General features: G+C 43.7%; 1 protein-coding gene across 4 annotated transcripts in view; it reads left to right on the top strand.

Moving 5' to 3' along the window:
• The window catches only part of LOC110974602 (four and a half LIM domains protein 3-like), a 130,097-nt gene that overhangs the window by 70,118 nt on the left and 36,541 nt on the right, over positions 1–23,438 (top strand). For all 4 annotated transcript variants that reach the window (XM_087146417.1, XM_087146416.1, XM_022226377.2 and 1 more), the window contains 4 exons: positions 4,129–4,214; positions 15,407–15,587; positions 16,287–16,523; positions 17,150–17,368. In XM_087146417.1, coding sequence (XP_087002543.1) covers positions 4,129–4,214; positions 15,407–15,587; positions 16,287–16,523; positions 17,150–17,368 — 723 coding nt within the window. The remainder of the gene's footprint in view (positions 1–4,128; positions 4,215–15,406; positions 15,588–16,286; positions 16,524–17,149; positions 17,369–23,438) is intronic.

Below are 23,438 nucleotides of genomic sequence, written 5' to 3'. Positions count from 1 at the left end.
CTACAAAGTTCATATGTTCCAGCACTTGCTCAGTTTCAGTTTGATAATTCTCGGTGCAGTTTACACCGTACATACTTTTTTGGGAAACAACAACCCCGGTAATAAGTCGTCCTGAATTGATGCTAGTATTTTAAACTAACGACAAGTAGCTTCAGTACCTAAAAGTGTCGATTTAAACAAGATTCCATCGATTCCAAGATTCTTTCCATCGTCCAGGAAAGAAGTGACATGTCTTTAACAAAAACCTGACGTTTCTTATCCTTCATATGTTTCTTCATCGCTGGGCTTTGCATGTGCATCTGCATGCCATACGATTGCGATATTATTTTTGAAACTTCGGTCTTTGTTTATCAAGGAGGTCATTGATTCAGGACATTGGGACAATCTTCACCCAGAGCTCTGCTGCAGCTGCAATCCTCGGAGGAACACTTGTCTCCCACAATGGAGATTTATAGCCTTCATCTGTTGAAGTCCGTTTCCTGCATGCCTGTAAAATGGAGCATAAATCCTCAGCTGGCTTTTTTTGGGGGGGGGGTTGACAAACCACTCCTATTTGGAGGGATGCCTTACATGCATGTCAGCATTTGTATTTATCTCACATTTCGCAATGACGGACATTAGCCCCCCAAAAGCGGACAGAAGAAGGAAGTCAGTCATAATTTACGTTTAATAGAAATGTTTGGTGTTTTCCACATGTGGTGAAATAGGATTATGGAATCTGACACCTACACACTGGTTACATTTGCAGTCTGGCAGTGTTGGCTTTGTATCACTCGGTCATGTAAGCCCTTTCCCAGACGGCTAATGGCTCGGGCCGTTTGACCTATTTGTCATCTAGCCAGTCCTGTCATCTGATCCTCATCTTCTTCACAGGATAAATATTTTTTTTTTCACCTCTCCAAAATGTAATACGTGTGTGGTGGCGCGAACTCTGCAGAGGTAAATTGTTTCCACACCGCTGCTGCCTCTCCATGTTCTGATCTAGCCTAAGGCAGGCCAGCAACGTTCAACACTTAGATCCAGCCCCTCTACCCTACAAACCTAAATACGGGATGCCACGACTGGTTGTGTTATTTAGGCAAAGCCATCCTGCACCATTGCCACTCCTGGGTGTACCCGTACACCGTTTATAATTCAATCAATAAAATGTAGAAATAAAATTAAAGGAAAAAGGCTGTTCCAGACCTGGCATAATAGATATTTTTGTTGTTGGGGAGAGAGGATTGGATCAGATGACCCTTCTGTTAAGTGTATTATGGAAATGAAATATTGACCCTCAGGTGCGAAGGGCTTTTGGGTTGAAGGGGGAAATTCAAAAGCCCCTCACTCTGGCACGCAGACTGGACACTGGCCACCAGAGCTGTGTCGGTCCCAGTGTGAACGTGGGAGCATTCTTGCACCAAGTGATTAATGAAAATGTCATCTACAGCAGCTGTGTGATGTACCAGCTTTGGAGAAGTACACTGAGCTAGCTTCAAAACCGTGTCGGGTTATTGCCTATACCGGTCACTCGTAACATGACCAGCCAACTGAAAATACAAATGTAGCTCTGTCTGAATTTTATTTTGTCAGTCAAATGCTCAACTAATTTTTTTTTGGGTCTTACTAGGCCGCGCTGACCTTTTGAAATTAAAGTGAAGTATAAAAAGGTCACTTGTTGGCAAGAAAAATTGGGATTGTACAGAATAATTAATCTGAACTCCTGCTTTCTTTCCGTTTCCAACATTTGAAAAGACTTTATTGGATAGAATACGTATTTTTTTTGCATTGTGTTTTCATCTCATAAACAAAACAAAACAAAACAAAACAAAAAACGCTTGTTTTCTCATATTGCCGTCACCCAGCTCAACACGATGGTGATCGTCAATGGATGTGGTGACCGTTGAGATATGGCGGGTGGTAATCCAATTACCGGGGCTCGGACACATTTCAAAATTTTTTTTTTATGGTCTTGGTTTAGATGGGATGAGCCGTGCCACTGCCACATGACGTCTTGGTTGGCTGTTCAACCGTCTGCTCGGTTTAGAGGAGCAAGAGGCATGCACATGAGGTTGAGAGTTCAGAGTTGTACAGATTTGAACAGGATGGCAGAAATGCCTATCAGTTCATTCACCTTAGGGCCCCTAAGTTTTAAACTCCCTTCTTGTATGATGGACGTAGGTTTTTTCACACTGAAGGGAATGGGATCACGACTTGGAGACATGATGGCTTCACACATACATGTATGTAAGGGCGTCCTCATACATCTGAGGACGTCTTCACACAAGGACGTGCAGTGCCCTTAAAGTGTCAGGACTAAAGATGTCCTCAAGGACAACAAATTTGTGCAAAAGATCGGGAGTGAACCAAGGCAAATCAAACAATGAATCTGGTTTCTCTTTCAATGACCTTAACTGAAAATCGGGGCCAAAGTCTGAACTCCTGCCATCTGGGGCAGAATGTTCCACACATGGCCCCGGTCTGTGGGGGAAACCAGGGCATTTGGAGCCCTGTCTTGTCCGGCCTTCAAAAAGGTTCGATGAATGCTTTCATACCTGCCTCTGGAGGGAATAAAGCATGCAGTTAGGCAGCTGAGAGCACCGTACATGCGCATTCATATGCAGTCGACCACTCACCACCGTGCGGCTCATGAAGAATGTTGGGCTCGTCATAGCCCTTGGGCAACATGCTATGTCATTATTTACAGCCAGAAGTTTGGGCGAACATGCTTTGGAACTCGCAAATCAGGATCTTCATTTCGGTGCCTGAAAACCCATGAGATTGAGCGAGAATGTTGAGAATGTGTAAGAGAGGCACCGTGGACGGTGGAGAGTTTGTTCCAGCTCAGCTTGAGCATTCGAAAATGCAATTTTCTCTGCCTTGACTGTCAGCCGAGGACAATGCTACCATGAAGCATAGATGAGTACACTTGCGTACTTGTGTGGAAGTGAGAACTATTTGTAAACCATGGACGGGAAATGTCCACGGAGTAGCTGACATGGTCATGGTGGCCATGAGCCAAGATAACAGTAGTCAAGTTTCCACTGCCTGTTCACCCCCCTCCCCTTGTGAAATTCTTTTAAAATTCAAACCATGTCTCAGAGTTCATTGTGACAACAGTGCCCTCACCATTCTCTGTCTCTGTATTGAATCTACTGATCACCTTTGGAATGTTGCTTTCCCAAGATGGTGGGGGGCGGGGCACACTGAATATTAACAAATTCATACACTTCTGCACGGTTCTTCTCAACGACCCCTTCGCTTGTTGTCTGAGAGTCTGCCCCGCAGTACATCCCAAACAATGGGACACTTCTGAGATGCTCGGTCTTTTGCTATTGTTTTGAGTCCATGTTTGAGTCAGTGTGTGCAGGCTCAACGCGATGCAATCAGTACCGAACTGATGATGTGGAACCAGTTTGCTAATATCCGCCACAAGTAATCATCTCCAAAGTCTCCCACTGGAAAGTCCGCTTGTTACCTCGCGGAGTCGGTGCATTGTACATCTTAACTGTAGGCATGAAAAGGGAGAACAGATGTTGGGCATTGGGCCTACAACCAATCATAGGTTTCATTTTCTTACCTGTCCCCCCCCAGCCCAGCCCTGCCATATTTGCCCTCCTGGATGTTGTACGATACCCCATCAGGCCACCCATTTATATGCCTTCATCCTTTGCCCATTTGCAATACTGTTGATTTGACAAGCGGCCGGCACAGACTGAGAGCAGGCCATATTAATGTCATTTGAGGAGCGCGGGTACCATATGTTTTGGTTGGGGGGGAGAAGGGGGAGACATCAGTGTCTATGCCTGGGGTCTCTGTCTGACACTGATGTTGGGGTATGACCCCCTGACGGATTAGGTTTTCTAGAATACATCAGGTTTTCCATATCACAGCCTAGAGGGGGACGTTGACTGCAGTTTCTGATAGATGGATGGACCATTGAAGTCATGAATTGACATGTTCCTGACTCTTGCATTCATGCAGAACTGTATCACTGTATCATGTACACGGATGAGCTGCGGTTTTCCTCAAGAGGCTTGAGCGGATAAAAAGAGGATTTTTGAAGCCAAAATTTGCTCCACAAAACTGTGATTCAGTTTGAGAATTTCTGACCATTTTCATTTTTTTTTTCAATTTTTGTCATTTTAGGTCTTCCCGTACGAGGAGGTGGATAAGGGCCAGCCATGCCTGAGCTGCGGGGATCGATGCCTGGGCTTCACTCCACACAAGTGGAGGTGAGTTTGTCAGTCTAACATGGCACCTCTCCATACACCTGTCTTTAAAGAAACGCCCACGTCTCCACAGTGGAAGACTGTGACCCATCCCAACAAAACAAACCAAAAGTTGCCAGAACCACATTTGCATTGAAGGCCTTGAAAAGAGTCTTGCACGGTGAGAAGCAGAAGGAGCCCCCAACATTTTTCCCCCACACAATGCCCTTGTTCATCAGGATGCCAAACCGACTGATACATCAAAACAGGGAGCCGAATGTGCAAATATACAAATCGAAACAAAATTACTGAAAAAAAATTCCTTAATCAAATTAATTAGATCCAGTCACTCACATATTATATGCAGACCCTTGGAAATCAACTTGCAGCTTAGAAAATTTTTTAAAAGAAAAGCACGGGAATTTTATTGGAACACGTGTGCCCTTTTTTCCTAGTTACCTTGACATTAAGCAGTACATGCTTTAAGGAAAACGGAAATTAATACACAGTAATTCATCAATGCCTCATATATTCGCTGGTTTGTCAAATAGGCTCCTAAATAAATAGCATGCAAGTGTACATATTTTTTTTCTGTGACCGCCGATTTATTAAAAGGTCACAATTTGATGTCATTTAGGAAAGAATGCCAGCAATTACATACCAGAAGGTGCTAAATTGTCATGTGAAATTGCACATTATGTGGAAGAATTCGATTCAGTCTTATCTGGTTCTCAGAAAAAATGTCATTTAAGTGTTTTTATAACTTCATTACTCATCAAAATTTGAGCTGTGTTGGTTTCTTTGGATTTCCACATAGATTTTGTTTGTAAAGTGTGCCAAAAAAGTATGAGGTTTTTTGTTTTTTGTTTTTTTGTTTTTGTTTTTTGTGGTTGGCTTTGGGTGTGTTCTCACTTCAGACTGCTGGCTGCCTTTCCACATCCGGCTTCTTCACTCAGTTCGGTAGGGGAAAAAAAGAGACAGAATTGATTAATAAAATTTATCACTGGTACGGACTTATCTGCCGCATATTCTTGGCGTAATTGTGGCAATAACTCACAGCGTACAATCACCCTTGGTTCTGACAAGCTTCATACGATGTCCCCTCTTTGAACCCTAATCTGAAGTGTCTGTTTATTTTTCCCTCAGCAGAATTTTTTTTTAAAACTCTAATTTAATCTATAAGGCTCTGATCATCGCTGTTGGCCGGAGAGTGGGCTGGAGTATAATGGATTGAAAGCCTCTGAATATGGTCCTGATATCGGTCAGAATTAGGGGGGAAATTTGCCCCTACTTTTTTCCAGAGTGGATGGCTGATCATTTCGCTTTCAATTTCCCCCCAAAACAATCTGTGTAAATGTGTGAAGCTGGCACTCCAAAGTGAGCTTTGTGGGTAACAGGAGTGAGCAGTCATGAAAGCAGACTGCACAGTGGAAGTTTTCTGAGCCACTGTTTTGAATTTCATACCACGAAACATAGTTTGGGGTTTCAAATATTGTGAAAGTACTAAATTTTGTAGTGTGTATGTAGTTTGGTTTTTGTCTTTCAAGCTTGGTCCTTCCTCCATGAGGAACCAAATTGTTTTGTTTTAAAAGAAACCAGCTTTTGAGCACTTGAGTTGTGGTAGTCAGTGATGAACCTGGAACACACCCTCAGCAACTTGGTCTACATGTAATTCAGAGGTTAGAGAGACGGATCTGATGCAGAACTTGTGCAATATGTGCCAGGGCTAGTCTGTTTATCAACTTTTGGAGTTGTGTTGCAATTGTGTGAAAAAAGCGATGCTTCCTAATGTTAATTACAGGCCAAAATGAGCATACGGTTGCCACACTCTCAGAGTATGACCACTGCTGTTAAATTCATGATTCTCTTCATGACATTTCTTTCATGCACTGTTACCAGATATTCTCTGCAATCAAAATGAATCATTCGTGGAACCCAAGTACCCCGAGTAAATCATCATTTTGATAACATTCCGTCCTGTCTGTGGAAGTTCGCAGTTCCAAACATGCACACGACAGTCGCTTGGGACACACGTGTCGCAGTTGATCACCGTGGAATTGAAATGTGTCCACTGTCAATATGCAGGAGCCGTTAGTACGCAAACAACCTGTCTCTGCTATCGACATCTGATCTGAGGTGGAAGCTTTAAGCAATCGTTATTTCAACTCCCAACATTTTATCCATTTTTTCTCGTTTAAATAGACAGCGTTGATACAGAACTGGTTCAAACCGTGTCTGAGCTGTAGTCCATTTGTCAAGCAGTAAAGTGCGCGGCTTGCATTTTTTCCCTGTAGCTGAGAATGCAAACACTAGTGAAAGTGTCACAGGCAAGTTCAAAGCCTGCTTTAAGTTGCCTGCCAGGACATAAAAGTAATCTGTCTCTCCAACTTAGATTCCATGTGGAAAGTGGGCCCACGGGCGTGTGAAAATTCATGGCTTGTGAAGTATAAACGAAAGCTGGCCAAGGGTTGGGAAGGTAAAGTCTTCTAGCTCTGGGCTAGAGAATAATAAGATTCTCTGTAGGAATTAGATGGCGATGAATAGGCAAAAGCATGAGATTAACACTGAGAAAAATACACCGCCAAAAATGCCATTTGACAGAAAAATAGACAGTGCCCAGTAATGCCCAGTAATTTAATGCCGTGCAGTGTTTATTCAACACCACATACAAAATATGTGGATTACAACACCACAAAGCATTACTTCCACACCAACAGTGTCAATTTGACACTACACACTACTTTTTTTAGCCCAAAATATGCTCATTCAACACGGCATAGGGTAGGTAAATTCAGTGACACACAGTGTTTACTAACACCGTGCTGTATTCATTCAAAATATCACAGTAATAAAGCAACAGCACAGGTTTATTTCAACACCACTGTGGTTCAGATCCACGAGGTATTGATTCAACACCACAACTTGTTGATTCCACACCACACAGTATTCATTCAACTCCACTTGGTGGCAATTCACACCATTATATCTCAACTCAGTGTTGATTCCACACCACGTTGCATTCATTTCACACACACGGTTTAATATCCACACCGCTCAGTGTCAATTAAACACCACATGGTTCGGCCCCACATTTCGGCAGTCTGCACACCTATAATGTGGATGCCAAGGTAAAATGACACCAGACATCTGAATCAAAGAGGCTGTCTTTGTAATCCCTGTGTTTGCATCAACCCCTGCAATCAAATTCCAATCAAATTCATGGATGTTGCTTGTGATTTATTACAGCGTCGATTGTGCATGACGTGCTGGTCCGCAGAGTGCACCATTAAGCACTGGATGATACCCATATGTGGTTTTCCTTGTTCCCAGATGATGTCTGCATGGTTGCATTTCAAGACATTAAGGAAACTTGAACCATTCTCTGTTTTTCTATCCTTGTGTTTGTGTGTGTTTTGCCACATTTTTGGATCCGCTTCATCCCAAACAGCGTTCATTAGTGAGGCCGAGAGGCATGCGAACGTACTGATGTCGCTGTGTGTGTGTGTCCACTGTGCATGCTGCTGGTGGAACTCTGTTACCTATTCGCACTCACTGCACCTGTCGCTCTGAGCCGGGGCCGGGTCGTAAATGCCATAGTGATAATTGCAGTGATTGGCCACTGATGCCATAATCAGCACGTAGCTGGCCCAGTTTCTCCTGGCATTGATGGGGGAGGGGAAGGGGTGGTGGAGAAAGCACCTCCGCACTGTGGTCATGTCTGCCCATCTGCCAGATGTACATGTACTTCTGACTCCTTCGGTTACCGCCTTGTCTGAAGGATGAAGCGGAAACTTCGTCGGGGCAGCTGTGCGGGATTGGAAAGTAAACAGGCTGCCAGAGATGGGAATCTGCTGTGACAAGGATGACAGCGACTTCGTGCTTTGGGCAAAGGGGCTGCTAAGTTTTCTCTGAGGGCTCCTTTGGCAGTAAAATAAGATCTGAAGAAACTACCATCTTTTGGGATGGTCCAAACCCAGAAACGGACAATTGAGATGTCAACTGATGGACCCTGCTTTAAGTGAGCCGGCCTGGTATCTAGCAATGTGGGCCCAACCTATGATCAACAAATCAAACATTCTAGTACCTGCAAATTTCACACCCTGGACAAACTTCATAAGATAAAGCCCATTACAATACAAGATGGCTGATGACATCTGAGAACACTTGTGGTTATTTATGTTTATTTATTTTTTTTCATTTATTTATCACAGGGTTGCACTTGAATGTGGACTGTTTCAAAACAAGCTCAGCAACATTGGTTTTCTCTTAAAAGCTTTTGAAATCCAGCAAAAATCCAGCTACAGTCCAGCATGCCGGGGATTTCAAAAGCTTTCCTCTAGAAAGCCCTTGAAATCCAACAATATCCACCTGCAGTCAAGTCACGCCTGCTAAATATACTAGAAATCCCCGAAATTACCCAGTGATGGTTCATCAAAATAAGTTTTATCCCTCCTTAACTATCCAAATTGAAAGAAAAGTCAGCAGCGAGCAAAGCCTTCTAGATTTTGCTCCTAGAATCTTCCTCTTCCCCGATCACATATTTCCTTCCAGACCACAAACTAAAAATCATGGTGTCACCAAACAGTTCCTGTGCACATCATCTGAGATTGTTGTTGACAGCCAACCTTTGAAAATGAGCTCAAACAGTCTCTGTGAAATCAAGACGTTATGACGATCCAATCTGTCTTCCAGATTGCACATGTTATACCCTAACATACAGATATTGCGGAGAACATCATTTGCGACATGACTTTGATACTGTTTCTTAAATTGGCCCGAGTGCCTCATCTCACATCTGATCAAAAAAAGTCGAGTCATTGTGGACCGCAAACATCCGGCTTGTATTTTTAGTCGGAGACTGAGAATGTGGGAGACCCATTTTTGGACTTTGATTTTGGACGTCATTCATCTTGTTCTGTAGGCATGCTCATGTGTGGTGGATTTTTTTCCCCCTCGCTGTCCCTTTAGACATCACGTAGCTGGGGCTGCTATTTTGGTGTGGACTGGCATTTGTTTGAATGTCTCCCCAACTACGTGACAAGGTCTGTTCCTTTGATGGTGCCATCACCTTTCTAATATTGCACGTGTAGATAGCCCAGGTGAGGAGCGAAGTTAATGGCCATGCTCATTAACTGCAGGGCCTGTACGTGCACCAGCTGTGGTGCTTTTTCAAAACCACATTCACGGGATGATGTTTGCCACATTGTACCTTTTACCACAAGAGAATGCTCACTATGTACCTTACGCACTCTACTGTACCTACAGGGCCCTGCCGTGAATTCTATTTCAGAACACTTTCTTCTTTTTTTTGCAACTGTCAAAAGTCCAGTGCTAATGTGCTGGGCTCGAGCATTAACACTTTGGGGTTGCCTGCAATTCTCCATGGTGTGAAAGGCAATTGAGCTCTGCTTTTACACCTCTCTCTTGGGCCAAATCCGGATCAGCCCCTGTTAGCTGTTGGATTCTGTTTTAGTCCTAAAGAAAGTTCCCATGTTTTCAGCCTGTCTGTTTTCTTCAACATGGTAACTTTGAGTCTAGAATGCCAGGGGGCCCATCATGGGGTGAGTTACTCTGCATCCATTACCTCTGCAACCCCCTTTTGTTCCCAGGTATAAACCAATCTATCTCCTCTTGTGGTGCTAATTTTTTCAATTCTCTTAGCGTCCAGTTCGGTACAAGAGCCGGCCCCTTCCCCGCAACGGGCTGATAATGTTCTCCCTCATGATCTGACAACATGATGAACCCATCACATCCAATTTGCGTCCTCAACATTTTTCCCAAGAGTCAAATCAGCACACCAGGCTGACTTTTTGAACAAATTTCATTAGATGCCGGGTTTTATTGGAAACGCAGCTCCTGATCGGGGGGGGGCCTAACCTCTGCATGGCACACAGCGAGGTTCCCAGCGTGTGCCATTGACGGTATAGATTTTAATCAGTCTGTTCTAATTCCAAATTAATTGAGTGGAGAATTCCCAACAGGAGAAGGGGAATCAGCTTCGTAAATCAGCACTTTGCAATTCTTGCGGCTCGCCCATTTCAGTTTGTACGGGGGGGTGGTTGATGTTTTTCGTCACACTACAGAGAAATCTTGAGATGAGAACAGCCTGAATCATTGTTAAAGGAAAGATCTGAAACGTGTGAGATCCAAAAAGCCAGACATTGAAACAACAAAAGTAAGAAGAGCAAGATGATGAAGTTGATGCCGCTACTCACAGCAAACTCATGTTTAGATACTCACAGTTTGCGCGCTTTTAGCACTGTTGCACACCATTCCATGAGCAATTGTTGAGGGATTTCAAGCCTTGAATCTTCATCAGCATTTGGTTAGGGAGATGGCAAACATCGGGGATGGGTGGTTCACCAAATTTTGTCACTTTAAAAAAAAAAATCCATGATTGAAATGTAGATGACTGATTGTAATGTGATTGAGCAAAATGCCAAATACACCTCAAGCTGCAACTCTGTCTCAAAATTTGGTCTGGCTGTAAGCACCTTTAAGTTGAGGTAAATTGAACCCCTTCAATGTTCCCCAACTTGAGCTTTACAAAAACAAATACTTGGACTTGTCACGAAAATGTCCACCCCTTCTCCCCCTTTCCCTCCCGTTAGTGGATAGTGTTTGGAAATTTACCCAGAATGTTGCGGAAAGTTTATTGTTTCACCGGATAAACCCTGCATACTTAATTTGGTAATGACAGGGAACCGGTTACAGCTGCCTGTGGGGGAGGCGGCGTAAATGTCACCAGCGCACATGTTTCCGTCACTCAAGTGCTTAACAGTTGCCGTGATCCAATGTAATTAAAACCGTAATGGGTGATCATTAGCGGCTCGTGTACGCTGGACTTGCCTGTTGAGCAGATGGCGCACGTTGTATTTCTCCTGGGCCCAATCCAAGACGTTGCCACGCTCCATAACTTGTTTCTACACATGTCATTGAAGTCGTTCACCAAAATTAATATCCACCCATCCCGATTCATTTCATGATAACAAATTTTGTGACATAGTTAATAGGTACGGAGAGTTAAGATTTTATGGTTGTTGGTAAAACACATTCTGCAAAGGTAGAAATCACAGAAGCGTTTTCAGGACTCCAAGCTGCTTTGAAACCATGCCTTACAAATACAGTGCTGTCCTACCTTAAAAAAGGTCTTTAAAAAAAGAAAAGGCAAATATAAAAAAAGAAAGAATAATTGGCAAAGAAAAAGCCAACCCTCTTATCGTCAGTTCTACGGCAGAAATCATAAATGAAGATGTAAGGGACACAGACGGGGGACAACACAATATAATTGGAGAAAAACCTGAAATCGTGCAGATTGTAAACGATAGAAAGATCAGAAAATTGGCGTGGATGTCACCATCTGCAGCTGGTTCTCTGCACTTACTTCAGTGATCCCGTCACCTGTTTATATTGTAGCTTAAACGATTTAATGCAAACAAATCAGAGGGTTGTAAAATTTGAATACATGAAGAAGTGTGAGCAGGTCCACTGAGGTACCAGATTTGTTGGAAGGGGTACCAAGTATTTGTGGGTAGTTGGAGTTCCGGTTTGATAATTTTTTTTCCCTCTGGGCTGAAACATAATCTGACATGAAAACCAAGAAACAAGAAGGTATTGTTGACAGGATCATCTAACCAATAAAGCAAGCATACACATCCTGTTGACCAAACCTTGGGAGTACTGGTTTCCTACGATAAGCTCTCATCTGTAACATCAGACAAGATTGAAAGTGCTCTCTGCTTGCATATTGCTCATATTTGGTTGTGTTCAAGATTAGTCGCGAACGGCGTAACGGTGACGGAGTGGCACGTTGTGTTTTCCCCAGTGACTGCCTTGAATGGTCGACCTTTAAACTTATGCATGTAACCTCTGACCTGCAGTGTGTTTCCAGTAGCCCTTGGAATTTGTGGTGGGACGTGTTTGTTAGCCTTGGGGAGAGTCATACAGCAAGGCAGACGGGTTGGTGTTCTTGTGCTTTCCTTGCCTTCATCCAGTTTCATGACCCCTGGCTCCAATCCAATTCCATCCATCATATGGATTGACTCTGTGGCCCCACATAATAGCCTGGGGTTCTCTTCTAGAGTTCTTTCCACTTGCGTAAAGCTGATATCGCTTGTACAAACGGTCCTTGGTTCTTAATAGTCATAAATATTCTGTTTGTAGCCGAGTGATGAAATAGATGCTCAAGAGTTTTGTGGCTTACAATTCTCCCCCCCTCAATTCTTATTCTTGTTTTCCTTTATTGTCACCTGTAATTCCTCTTTCTCCCACCATCACTGAAATCCCTGTGACACCGTGCCCTCTTCAAGATAAGACCCATCTTTTGTTTCAAGTGCCTCTGAGCCTCCCCGCAGCTTCCTTAAGCATCTGTCGCTCTCCTGTATCTGCATCATCAGTAAGGCATCCCGGACCCGGTCTGACTGCTTGTTGCACTCGACTCTAGACAGAGCGGATCCCTCAGCCTGACCTCATGGAGTCAGGGGTCAGAAGTCAGTTGCGAGCACATGATCTGTAAAGTGCAGAAAACCCGACGCCTGTCATCACGTGCCACCAAATAAATTTTCCATGGTAACGTGAAAGGAAGTCGAGTTCAGGAATTGCCATTTTTGGGGGGCTCTGTGTAAGGAATAGTTGGTAATGGCACTGTCAGAATATCTGAGCTGTGTAGGTCAAAATGATAATCTTTGGTATTATTAATGTTTCAAACAGTATGGTGGGGTACGTCTTCCGGAAAAGGGTGACGTGCTGGGTTGACTGTATTCGGAGATATTTCCCATTGCTAGAATTTTTCCGGGGGGGGGGGTTGACAAAGCACTTTTTTGGTAGGGAAGGGATTTCAGGGGGTAGGGAATGGTCAAAGTGCTCATCAGTAACAGACTGATAAACCATTAACAGTGAAAGGAAGTATATTTTGATTTTTTGTCCCCTGGCAAATGGATTTTCATGCCTGTGATCTTTTTATGATTGGTTCGTTAAAATCTGCTCCTTGCAGCCTGCTGGCTGAATTACAAAGCAGTTTACATTTAATAGTTTAACATATACAAAGAGGTTCAAATTCAGTGAAAAGTATAGACTAAAAAAGAGAGCTTAAAAACATAATAAAGGCATAATAATTATATACACATACTCATGCACACCAAAAATCCACATTAAAAATCTTTTTGGACTTTTTTCATTTTTGATTTTTTAAAGTTTTCTTCGGGAGCGGGGGGGGGATTCTTCTTGAGCCCCCATTACCCACGAGCCCCCATTACCCACGAGCCCCCATTACCCACGAGCCCCCATTACCCACGAGCCCCCATTACCCACGAGCCCCCATTACCCACAAGCCCCCATTACCCACGAGCCCCCATTACCCACGAGCCCCCATTACCCACGACGCCCATGGCTATTTCAAATGGCAGTAAGTGTGCATTTCTGTTATTGCCTGCCCGCTAAGAATCTCAGCGTGCACTTACTATGTCCAGAAATCTGCAATTTATGTCTTAATTTGGTTATAAAAAAGTCGAGAGAATGCAAAAAGCAAAAAAAAAGAATTTTCTGGGAGACAACATACTGCTGGCTTATAACAAAATAAAGTATTCTGATCACTTTTCATCGTACGTGGTGCAGATGAGCCACATTTCCCAGGTACATTTAGGGCCATTTTTTAAAATTCTATCTGGCAGAGAAGTTTCCCAAGCTCAAGCTTTTCACATGAGGGCGCTGTAATACTTTTGGCAATGAGGCATCTGGCTCTGCATCCACAAGACACGTGCTCTGTGTGTGGTTTTAATGACAGTCACAGTGTTTGGATCTGACAAAATTCAGTCTTTCCCCTTTTGTTCTCAGTCTGTCGAAAGCTAGCTTGTTATAGTTTGGTTCAACTTTTGCTCTTTTGCATGAACATAGCAAACTTTGTACACAAAGTCAACAAATGGAGGTTCTGAAAAAAGGGGTTTTTTCAAGTCAATGCGGCTGTTCTGTGACCCACTCAGACATTCCGCTGGATTGTCTAATGCTGTTTTGTCCAGTTTTTTAAACCTTGACATTTGAAATCTCATGCCACATTCGATGAACATAATATCATTCCTTTTTTGTTTCCCGACGTGAGCTTTGGAAAGGTTCCAAAGCACAGACTATACCTATGTAACAAAAAGCACATTACTCGGCATGAAACATCTTCAATTTGTTGCCTTGGGGAGGTCGGGGAAATCTTGCACAACCACAGTTGGAAAACAACTACCTCTAACAAGACTTGGCGCATGAATGAGGACATGAGTTTAAAAGGGCACTCTGGCCTAAAGCTATAACGTTGTCGTCACTCACGTGCAGAGAAAAAGTCGGGAATATCTGAACGCCTTACCCTGGAGATTTCCCAATGGATTTCCCACAGCCTGTCAGCCGTAGCTACAGAGCCGCTGTTCATTAATTGAAATGTAAAGGTTCGGCAGCTTGTAGTGTTGTAAAGAACTTGACCTGTCTGACATTTGGTCCTTGCTGCCTGTCTAAGATTTTTTTTTCTTTCACCCTCCGTGGTTGCGTTGCCGAATAGTATGACCTGGTATTTAACACATCTGCGTGGGACATGATTGTAGGCTGCAAGTTGAAGGACAAATTACAAGGCTCTCTTTCTCCGCTTTGAAGGGAAGAGGTTAAAATTGCGTGCAAATGGAAAAATCCGCCGACAAAATGCTCCTCCGTGTCACTAGGAATGAGGCAAACTGCAATCAGCTGTGATACAATCGACTGACAGGGATGATCTGTTGAATGCTTGATCCAATCTTTCTTCCCAGTCTCCTAGGCATCAAGTACACATGTTATACTTTTTGGGACAGCACGGACTGCCTCAATATTGCCGAAGAGGGAAAGGTTATCCGTCCACTTCTTTTGCTGGAGAGGGCAGAAGGGAATGGGCCACTGGATCATCCTTTTTAAGTTTGCCTTGAATTGTAGAAAAGTGAAGACACCCTTGGAGAAAAGGGCAACAGAGAAAGTGATAGATTCAGGCTGCTCTTAAATTTGAATTCAATTTAAAGGTAACAGATTAATATCCAGGGAAGGGAAGTAAAACACCCACATGCATTGGTGTAAAAATTACTAAGAAAAAATATGAAACAGTGCCACCTAGTACCAAGCGCTGCATTATGTGTTGGTCATTGACAATCCCTTCTGGTATGCAAATGATCCTTCTGCATATTTTACATATTCATGTCCCACATTCTTCCTCCCTTCAGGAGTACGTGCACGACGTGTGGCTGTCAGCGGGATGACCACGACATCATCCACGACAACCTAGTGACGGTGCACGAGCGGCTGGGCGTGGACACCAAAGACCAGAACGAGCTCGTCCGCAGCAAAGAGCGGGCCCTGAGCCTGGGCTACTCGTGGGTGCCTCAGGGGCTTTCTCCGGCAAAGGTACTAGGCAGCCTTGGGAGAGTAGGTTCCATTATTGTGGTTGAGTACTTCACAATTACTCCAGAAGTACATCACAAGTACTCTAGTCTCAGTGTCAGCCAATTGCCACTTCCATGAATGGTGATGAGGGACATTCCCTTGTTGTTGCTGTTCATTCACTGTGAGCGGTGAAAAATACCTGTGAAGTAATTGACTACAGCGCAGGCAATTTTGTCAGCTGAAAAACTGTCTTAGAATCTGGCAGGGATCTTTACTGGAGTGTCTAAATCCCTCAACTGTGCAAGAAATTCGTGGTACATTATTTTGGCTTCAGTTTTCAAGGGGAATTTTTATTAAACAGTTTGTTAATGTTGTCTGGGGCTCGTGAAGAAGAAGTTAAAATAAGTTTGCTAAAGGGTGGGCCTCAAATCCACAAGTTACTTGCAGCGAATGAAGGTGTTCCATTCCATAACCACCAAGCATTTAGAGGTCAACTGGCCAGTTCAGATCTGATACGGCATTAGGTACCTTAGCAGAATTGTTTTGTACTGAGGAGATGCAAGCTTTGATAATCTGCACTGCTAACAAAGTTAGAGCTGATCCCTCTTGACACCTTCTAGCTCATTTTTGGGGGGCTTCATTGAAGCGAAGAATGGGACTGTGCACAGGTGATTTTATGCTGACTTTTCTTACCGTGCGTTTTCCCTGTTTCCAATGCAGGTGGAAGACTTCATGAATTCCCTTCCCAACAACCAGGTGCCCCGGCTGCACACAGCCGGCCAGAAGTACCGGGACCGGCAGCTGATCCTGCAGATGCCCCGCCAGGACCTGGCGGAGGAGTTCTGCCGGCACATCCTGGACGCCGCCTCCACCGAGTGCTTTTACCAGTTTGTAGAGCTGCGAGACGAGGTGGCCTTTGCCACTGGCCGGGTCAAGGACTACCTCAAGCAAGATCAGGTGAGTGGCTGCTGAACAAATTTGCTAAGCACAGAGCATTATGTGCTCAGTAGAAATGGGTTACCAGCCAAAATGCCACAACTTGATATGTTGCTGGTGGCTGGTTCTTGGCTGACTTTTGCTGAGCGAGATCGATATTAGCGAGATCGTCTATTTATAGGCTCTATGTAATGGGCCCTGATGCCTGGCTTCATGTGCGATGTGCTGGCGGGGTGCTGTTTTCTGAGTTCCATAGCTCAAGCAAGAACAGGGCAAACAGAGAAGGGTTAACTTTTTCTCTGCTGGTGCAGCCAAGGTCGTATTTTGTCTGTTCAGGGCAGGGCCATAGTCTGGTGCATCACACGTCCAGTCACAGCTCCTGTTGCAATTCCAGACACAAGACCAGTCACAAGTAATAAAATGAAAAGTGACAAAGGAATACTCTGACCCCGTTTCTTTTGAATAGCTTTTGATTTGGCTGAAGGCTTTCTTTCCATAGGGTAAGCTCAAAGGAAGTTTCCCTGTGGAACAAAAGAACTGCTTCACAAGATGGCTATCACGCAAAGCCCTCATAGACTCAACCACAGCCCTAATTCAGGGGCGACCATTTGTTTCATCGGTGCCGATTTTCCCCCCGTCCCCCACAGGAGTGCTTCAAGTGCGGTGGTGAGATCGAGGCTGGCGACATGGGTGTCTATGCCGACCTGCTGGAGGACGACTCGCTATGCTGGCACCCGTTCTGCTTCACCTGCTACACCTGCGACGAACTACTGGTCGACTTAGCCTACTTCTGTAAAGACGGCCACATCTTCTGTGAACGGCACTACGCGGAGCTGGTGCTGCCCCGGTGTATCGCCTGCGATGAGGTCAGTCCACAATCTCTCCTCTCATTGTTGTAGCTGAACTTTCCGAGCTAGAGCTCTTTCTTTAATAGATCCCTCATCTTCCAGAATCCCAAGTATGCAATTTTGAATTAGTATCAGATCAATCAAGGCCTTAACTTTCTGAGGTTGAGATACATCATTCTGTGTCTGTCCATACTCCAGTGTGGTTTTTATCATAAAAAGAGATTTCTCTCCAAAAATGGTAAGAAACAAACAAAAGTTAGGATGGGCATAAGCTTTCACCCATCTAACAACAGATGGCAGCAGACGGTTTGCCCAGGCATGCTCGAGTCGGCAACTTTGTCTCCAAGTCTTGAGACATGAGTGGCCTGTGGAGTTACTGTGGTACACTGTACGAATTGAGTCACATCAAACAACCTCCACGTTGTGATTAATGACATCCCTCAGGTTGTTTCCTGAAGGTCTTGCTAACTATGAAGATGAATATCAATTGAAGGGGATCACTTGGCCAATGGCATCAGTGGTAGGGCTGCACGGGGTGTGGGCAGGGAGTGGAAATTGAATTATGAGCACAGTGGGACTGGCGAGAAAACAAATCATCATTGGTCATTGTTGTGTCCTGACACTTGGAATCTGGAGGTGAGGTTACTTTTGGAGAAGCGTAACTGTGGTTTTCTTTTCCATTTCAACAAATAAGTTTTGTCATATTTGAATTTCAAGTTTGGTTCAAGTGTGGGCAACACCTCTTTTGTGGTGTGATTTTATTATGAAATCTTTTTTTCTAGAGTGCATTTCTTCATTTACTTTTGTATGAGATTGTCAAAGAATAGTATCTTGAGGTGTAGATGGAGAATGGACTGATGAAATCATTTGGCGCCCTCTTGTGTCCCTGATTATAAGAGAAGGGATTATTTCCTAGATGGTATTTCTTCATTTACTTTTGTAGGAGATTGTCAAAGAATAGTATCTTGAGGTGTAGATGGAGAGTGGACCGATGAAATCGTTTGGCGCCCTCTTGTGTCCCTGATTATAAGAGAGGGGATTAGTTCCTAGATGGTATTTCTTCATTTACTTTTGTAGGAGATTGTTCAAGAATAATATCTCGAAGTTTAGGTGTAGAATACTGACGAAATGGTCTGGCGCCCTCTTCTGTCTGTGATTTTTGTGACTTTTGTTTTGAAGATGCATTCATCTGCTGCCCTCTTTAGGGTTGTACCCAAGAATCAAGTCTACCCCATGTAGCCAGCATGGTATGAATTTGCTTTTCCCATTGAGATGTCGTTTGCTGCCCCCTGTTGACAAACGTCTGCTCTGCAGTTCTTACCTCCCATCAGCAACTAATCCTGGTCAACATTCTCTGCAAAATCCAGAGTTTATATTCCACGCAATTCAACATTTGCTGTGTAGAAATTGCCTAGCGTGTATGGCCGACTGAAATTTTGTTTCGATTAGTTCAAGATGGTGTTTGACTGTCTTTTGATGTAACCTTTGCTGATGTTTCCTTGTTGATGTTGGGGTGTTTTAGGTTTATTAAGGTCAAAATTCAATATTTAAGAATTGATGCAAGTGAAAGATTACTATCATTATAAAAGACAGATGTCTTCTTTTTTCAAATCATAGAGGAACCATTGAAGAATGGATATTTTTAGGATTACTCCATAATCTTGTCAATGCGTTACAAAGATGCTTACACACCAGATTAGTCCCGTCTCTCGGCATGAGTACACTAGTACCGTGCCATGTACGCTTTTGATACAAGAATTTTGCCTCTCCCCGATAAAGGAATATGAATCTTCGCTCTGCTCCTCTTCATCATTTCGACCTCTTACCCCCGATGAAGTTTTAGGGTCACCTTCTGGCTGGTGAACCATTTAATTACAGCATTCCTTGTTAGAGCTAAGAAAAAAAAAGAGAAAAAAAATTGGAGCGTAATTGGTTTGTAGGTTTTAGCGGCGGGCACAAGGTTAAAAACTTGCAACACCATTTTTTTCCGCTCCCTCGCTCTCTCTTAACGACAGGACGAGGCGTTGTGTCAACTGTCTCATTAATCTTGTCCATCGTCCCCGGGCCCCCTTCCAAGGCCCTGACACTTTGTTTATTAGGCTGTTATTATGGCGTAGGACGAGGAATGCACGGCAGCGTGATTTATGAAATGCACTTTTGTCAGTGTTTTGGGCCTCGTATTGGTGTGTTGCATCCTTTCTCGTCGAGGTGTCTTGTCTTTGTAAGGAATTCCTTGAGGTGGAATATTTGAAGTTCTTTAGGCCTGCATGAAGTAACTACAGTGTATGGATCAACTTGTGCAGCAATGCATAAAGTAACTTTCCAGTTGATCTCGCTTGAATCTGGATTTGAACCCACCGTCTTGTGGAATCGTGGAACAGCGCTTCACCAATCGAGCGTCATCCAACCCAGAGGTGGAAGTCTCTACATTCCTTCACTTGTTGATCAGTTACAGTTAGGAGCTATGAGTACAGTTAGATGCTCTGAGATTTCGACGGAATGTGCATTCTGGCTTATAAACTAATGGAAAGTTTTGCCAATATTCTAATAACAGATTGTTTACAATATTCTCGACTTTCTTAAAATACAGACATAGTAAGTGCCTAGCAGCTGAAACTTGCATGCACATTTATATGAAGGTTTATGGAGGCATACTCAGGCTTGGGGGGTGAACCCAAAACGGGGCTTCTTTCCACTTATGAAATATCGGTCATTATTTTTGTCACTAAAACTTTTTTGTTCAAACATCTGAAAAAAGTGAATCACCCACAAGACTGGCACCTGTCCATCATTGTAAATGGTGCATGACCACTTGGCACAAGTCATGGAACCAGCTCACCCAAGTTGACCATGGTGCATTGCGAGCAGGAACATTGACACACTTCAAGAGTATGTGCCAGTCCTCCCATGCATGTATGTGCTTTAATCTAGCGCAGCATTAAACTCGTCTTTGGCGCAAGGCTTGACCCAACAACTGCTGCAGTAGAAATAATAAACACGCCATTCGTGGCTGGGTCGAATCCTGAGAGAGTCCATGTCGTCGATTACAGTCTGGGATTACAACTGACGGCCCGAAAAGAAGTAGCTAGATTTGTTTTACGAGCTCTGATTTGATGTGCACAGAGATTCAGAGACCCTCGGACTTTCTTCCTCAAAGGAATTGACTTGGAAACATGAGTCGGCGCCCCAAAATAGCAAATGGCTACTCCATAATTTCAATTTTTTTTTTTGGCTCCAGACAGTGAAACTCTACAATTCTGCAGCTGTTGTTCCAATCAAAAGTGTTTTACAAATTTCCGAATCTCAGTTCTTGATGGAGTCGAGGCCCGAATGTTAAAAGTGGCTTGGAGTCTGTCTAGTAATGAGTGCCGTGCCTGAATAATGTGTCCTGATCTCATTGGTGGACTATTTGATTTTGGAAACTTGCCTTCAGAGCTGTCTGCCCACACATTAGTGTTTGATATCAGAAACTGTCACACAGGAATTTATGGAGTGTCTCACCAACCAATCAGAATATCTCATTATTATGTCCTCTCCCCAAGGGGTGGGGCTTATTTGGTGCTATAGCAACAAGCTGAAATAACATCTGTTCATCGGATACATGAATAGCCTTTTGCACATACGGTTTTTCCAGAAATTAGGGGTCCATTTTTTTGGTGTCCCTGTCACATATGACATGTGATTTTGTAAGTTCAGAACACATTATCTAATTTCAAAGTGGGATGAATTAATGCAAATTACCTGCCAAACAAATACTAACAGTTTGAAATCAATTCTGGTGATATTTCCATGTCATATAAGAAAGGTCAAATGCAACAGGGATACAAAAATGTCACACTTTTGGACCCCTAATTTCTGGAATGACCCATATACAAATGTTTTCTTTATTAGGGTGTGTTTCCATTTAAGCATTTGTTGAACCTTGGAATTGGCTTTAATTGTACATGTTCTTTGTGAGATTTATTCATTTCTTTTTGTACTTTTTTATTTGATGAGCAGATTCAAACTGGCAAATATTTGCAAAAGCGCAAGTTCGGTCTTCATTAAATATCAACATTTTCAAAGTCTTTCTTTCAAAGGACATTTTTTTCTCCTCTGTGATAACAAGAAACAGAATTGTCTCAGAACAGTCATGTTGGAATTCCTGTGAGAAGAAACATCTGTGGGCTGGAGCAGCGGCACTTGTGAAGATTATCACCAATGTTCTCGCATCTTTACCAAACGAGTTCAAGACACTACTCAGTACAGCCCAGTACTTAACACTAACCTGCAGCCATCAGTCATTAAAAAAAAAAATGATTTGGTTACCATATTTTCAGTGGCTTGAAATAATTATCTTTTTGCCCTCACAATATAAGTTAGCATTGATGGGAACCGGGTGGCTCGAAGTCCGGGATATTTTTAGTCAGCCAAAAAAAAAAAAAAAGTTCATATTTGTGTATACACCAGCTGTCAAGTAAGAATGCTGGCCTGGTGCAGGGGGGTCCGATTGGAGAAAGTAGCTTTTCCCTGGGAACAAGGATGGGCCAGATCAGTGGAGAGAGTCGAGTTCAGGCCGCCTCATTTGTCCCCTGGTTTGCTTCACTCATTACCGTAAAAGGGTATCCCTGACTTTTGATTGGCCGAGCCCGGGTGGTCCAGAAATCCAGTGTCCAGCCCAGCCAAGCTGAGTTAATGATGATGACCCCTCAGCAACTTCTCCCATCCCCCCTCAACTACCCGATGAAAAAATACCATTATTGTGATAGATGATCAGCTTGCTGTGACTGTCAAGGCTGCTGAGCTGGCCAGAGCAGAGCCAACAGAACAGGCAGGGAAGCAACTGGTCATTGCCAAGGCACCGAATCCAGGTTTATTTGCTTTTGCCTGGCACAGGCCACGTGGTGTTGTTGACAGAGAACCCAAGGCCCCCTTTGACAGATAGGCAGATACATAGAGAGATACACAGAAAGTTTCAGAGAAGTGTGTGTGTAGGTGACACAGTTTTTTGGGGTGTACCAAGTGTCGGCACACGGCAGGGAGTTTACATGTAAATCTGAAGGGAAGCAGTGAACTGAACCAGAAAACAAGGAGATCCTGACTTCTTCCATTGAGACGAGTAGATGTGATCCACGCGTCTTCCCTAAAGAGGCACTGAAGGAGGTTCAAGTTTCAACCGGCGAGGATTTTGGACTAAATTTAGGTCTCCCAGTCCAGCTGGAATTTGAATTCTCTGTGGGAGCAGATTTTCGGTGGAAAGTGGGGCTTACCAACGGGAGGCGGCAAAGTGTTTTTTTTTTCATCTCCATCAGCCTGGGATTTTTTATCAGTGGGACTGTAGTTGACAGTGAGCAGAGAGAATTATTGGCTGCTTCTTTTTTTGCGACTGGGCCTTCTTGTATTTGTGTGTGTGTCGTGAAATGTCTGCCACCGAGAGAATTCCTGCTCATCTACCTGTGACGCGGACAGGCTCCGGTGGGCGTGGGAAACGTAGGATCGCAGCTGAGCAAGGAAAAGTAAGTAGGGCCGCCATTTTTTTAATCGTCCTTAATTGTCGGGAATTTTTGTCGTCAGAACTGCTTGTGCGATGCTGCATGGTCAGTGGTCATGTTCACTGAAGTGGATGGCACGTGGTATTCTTTTGTTTTTTGCTTACTCTCTGCTGAGTATTACGGAGAGCTGCTTGGAGAGTAAAAAGGATAAATTTTTGAGCAATATAGTTCACGGACGATCCAGGGTTTTATCCATGTCTGGCTGCTTTGTAGTCTTGTTTCTAAGTCAGCCTTGGTCAACCTGGGTATTGTTCTTTATACGTGTAGTTATAAAACGAGGCTGGCATTTCAGGTTTGTCTTTGGTTTTCCTGGGTCTAAGTGACACTAAATATTTCCATTCCTCGTGAACGGGATACCAGTCCATCACTTCTGTAGCCGATGGCATTATCCCGTTTGCACTCTCGAATACAGAGGCAAGCAAAACCTAGTGAAGTTGAGACGGCTTGCCCAAGGGCACAACATGTGGCCAGCTGTTGGATTTGAACCCCAGACCCTTTGGTCATGAACCACAAACCCTAGCCACTGGACTGCACCCCTCCCCTGTTTTCCCTTCATT

This window comes from Acanthaster planci, linkage group LG15 (assembly GCF_054643075.1).
Source record: "Acanthaster planci isolate LZ-2023a linkage group LG15, COTS_SCS, whole genome shotgun sequence".
Taxonomy (NCBI): Eukaryota; Metazoa; Echinodermata; class Asteroidea; order Valvatida; family Acanthasteridae; genus Acanthaster; species Acanthaster planci.
The sequence above is the reverse complement of the archived record's forward strand: the minus strand, read 5'-3'. Positions and strand labels throughout refer to the sequence as shown.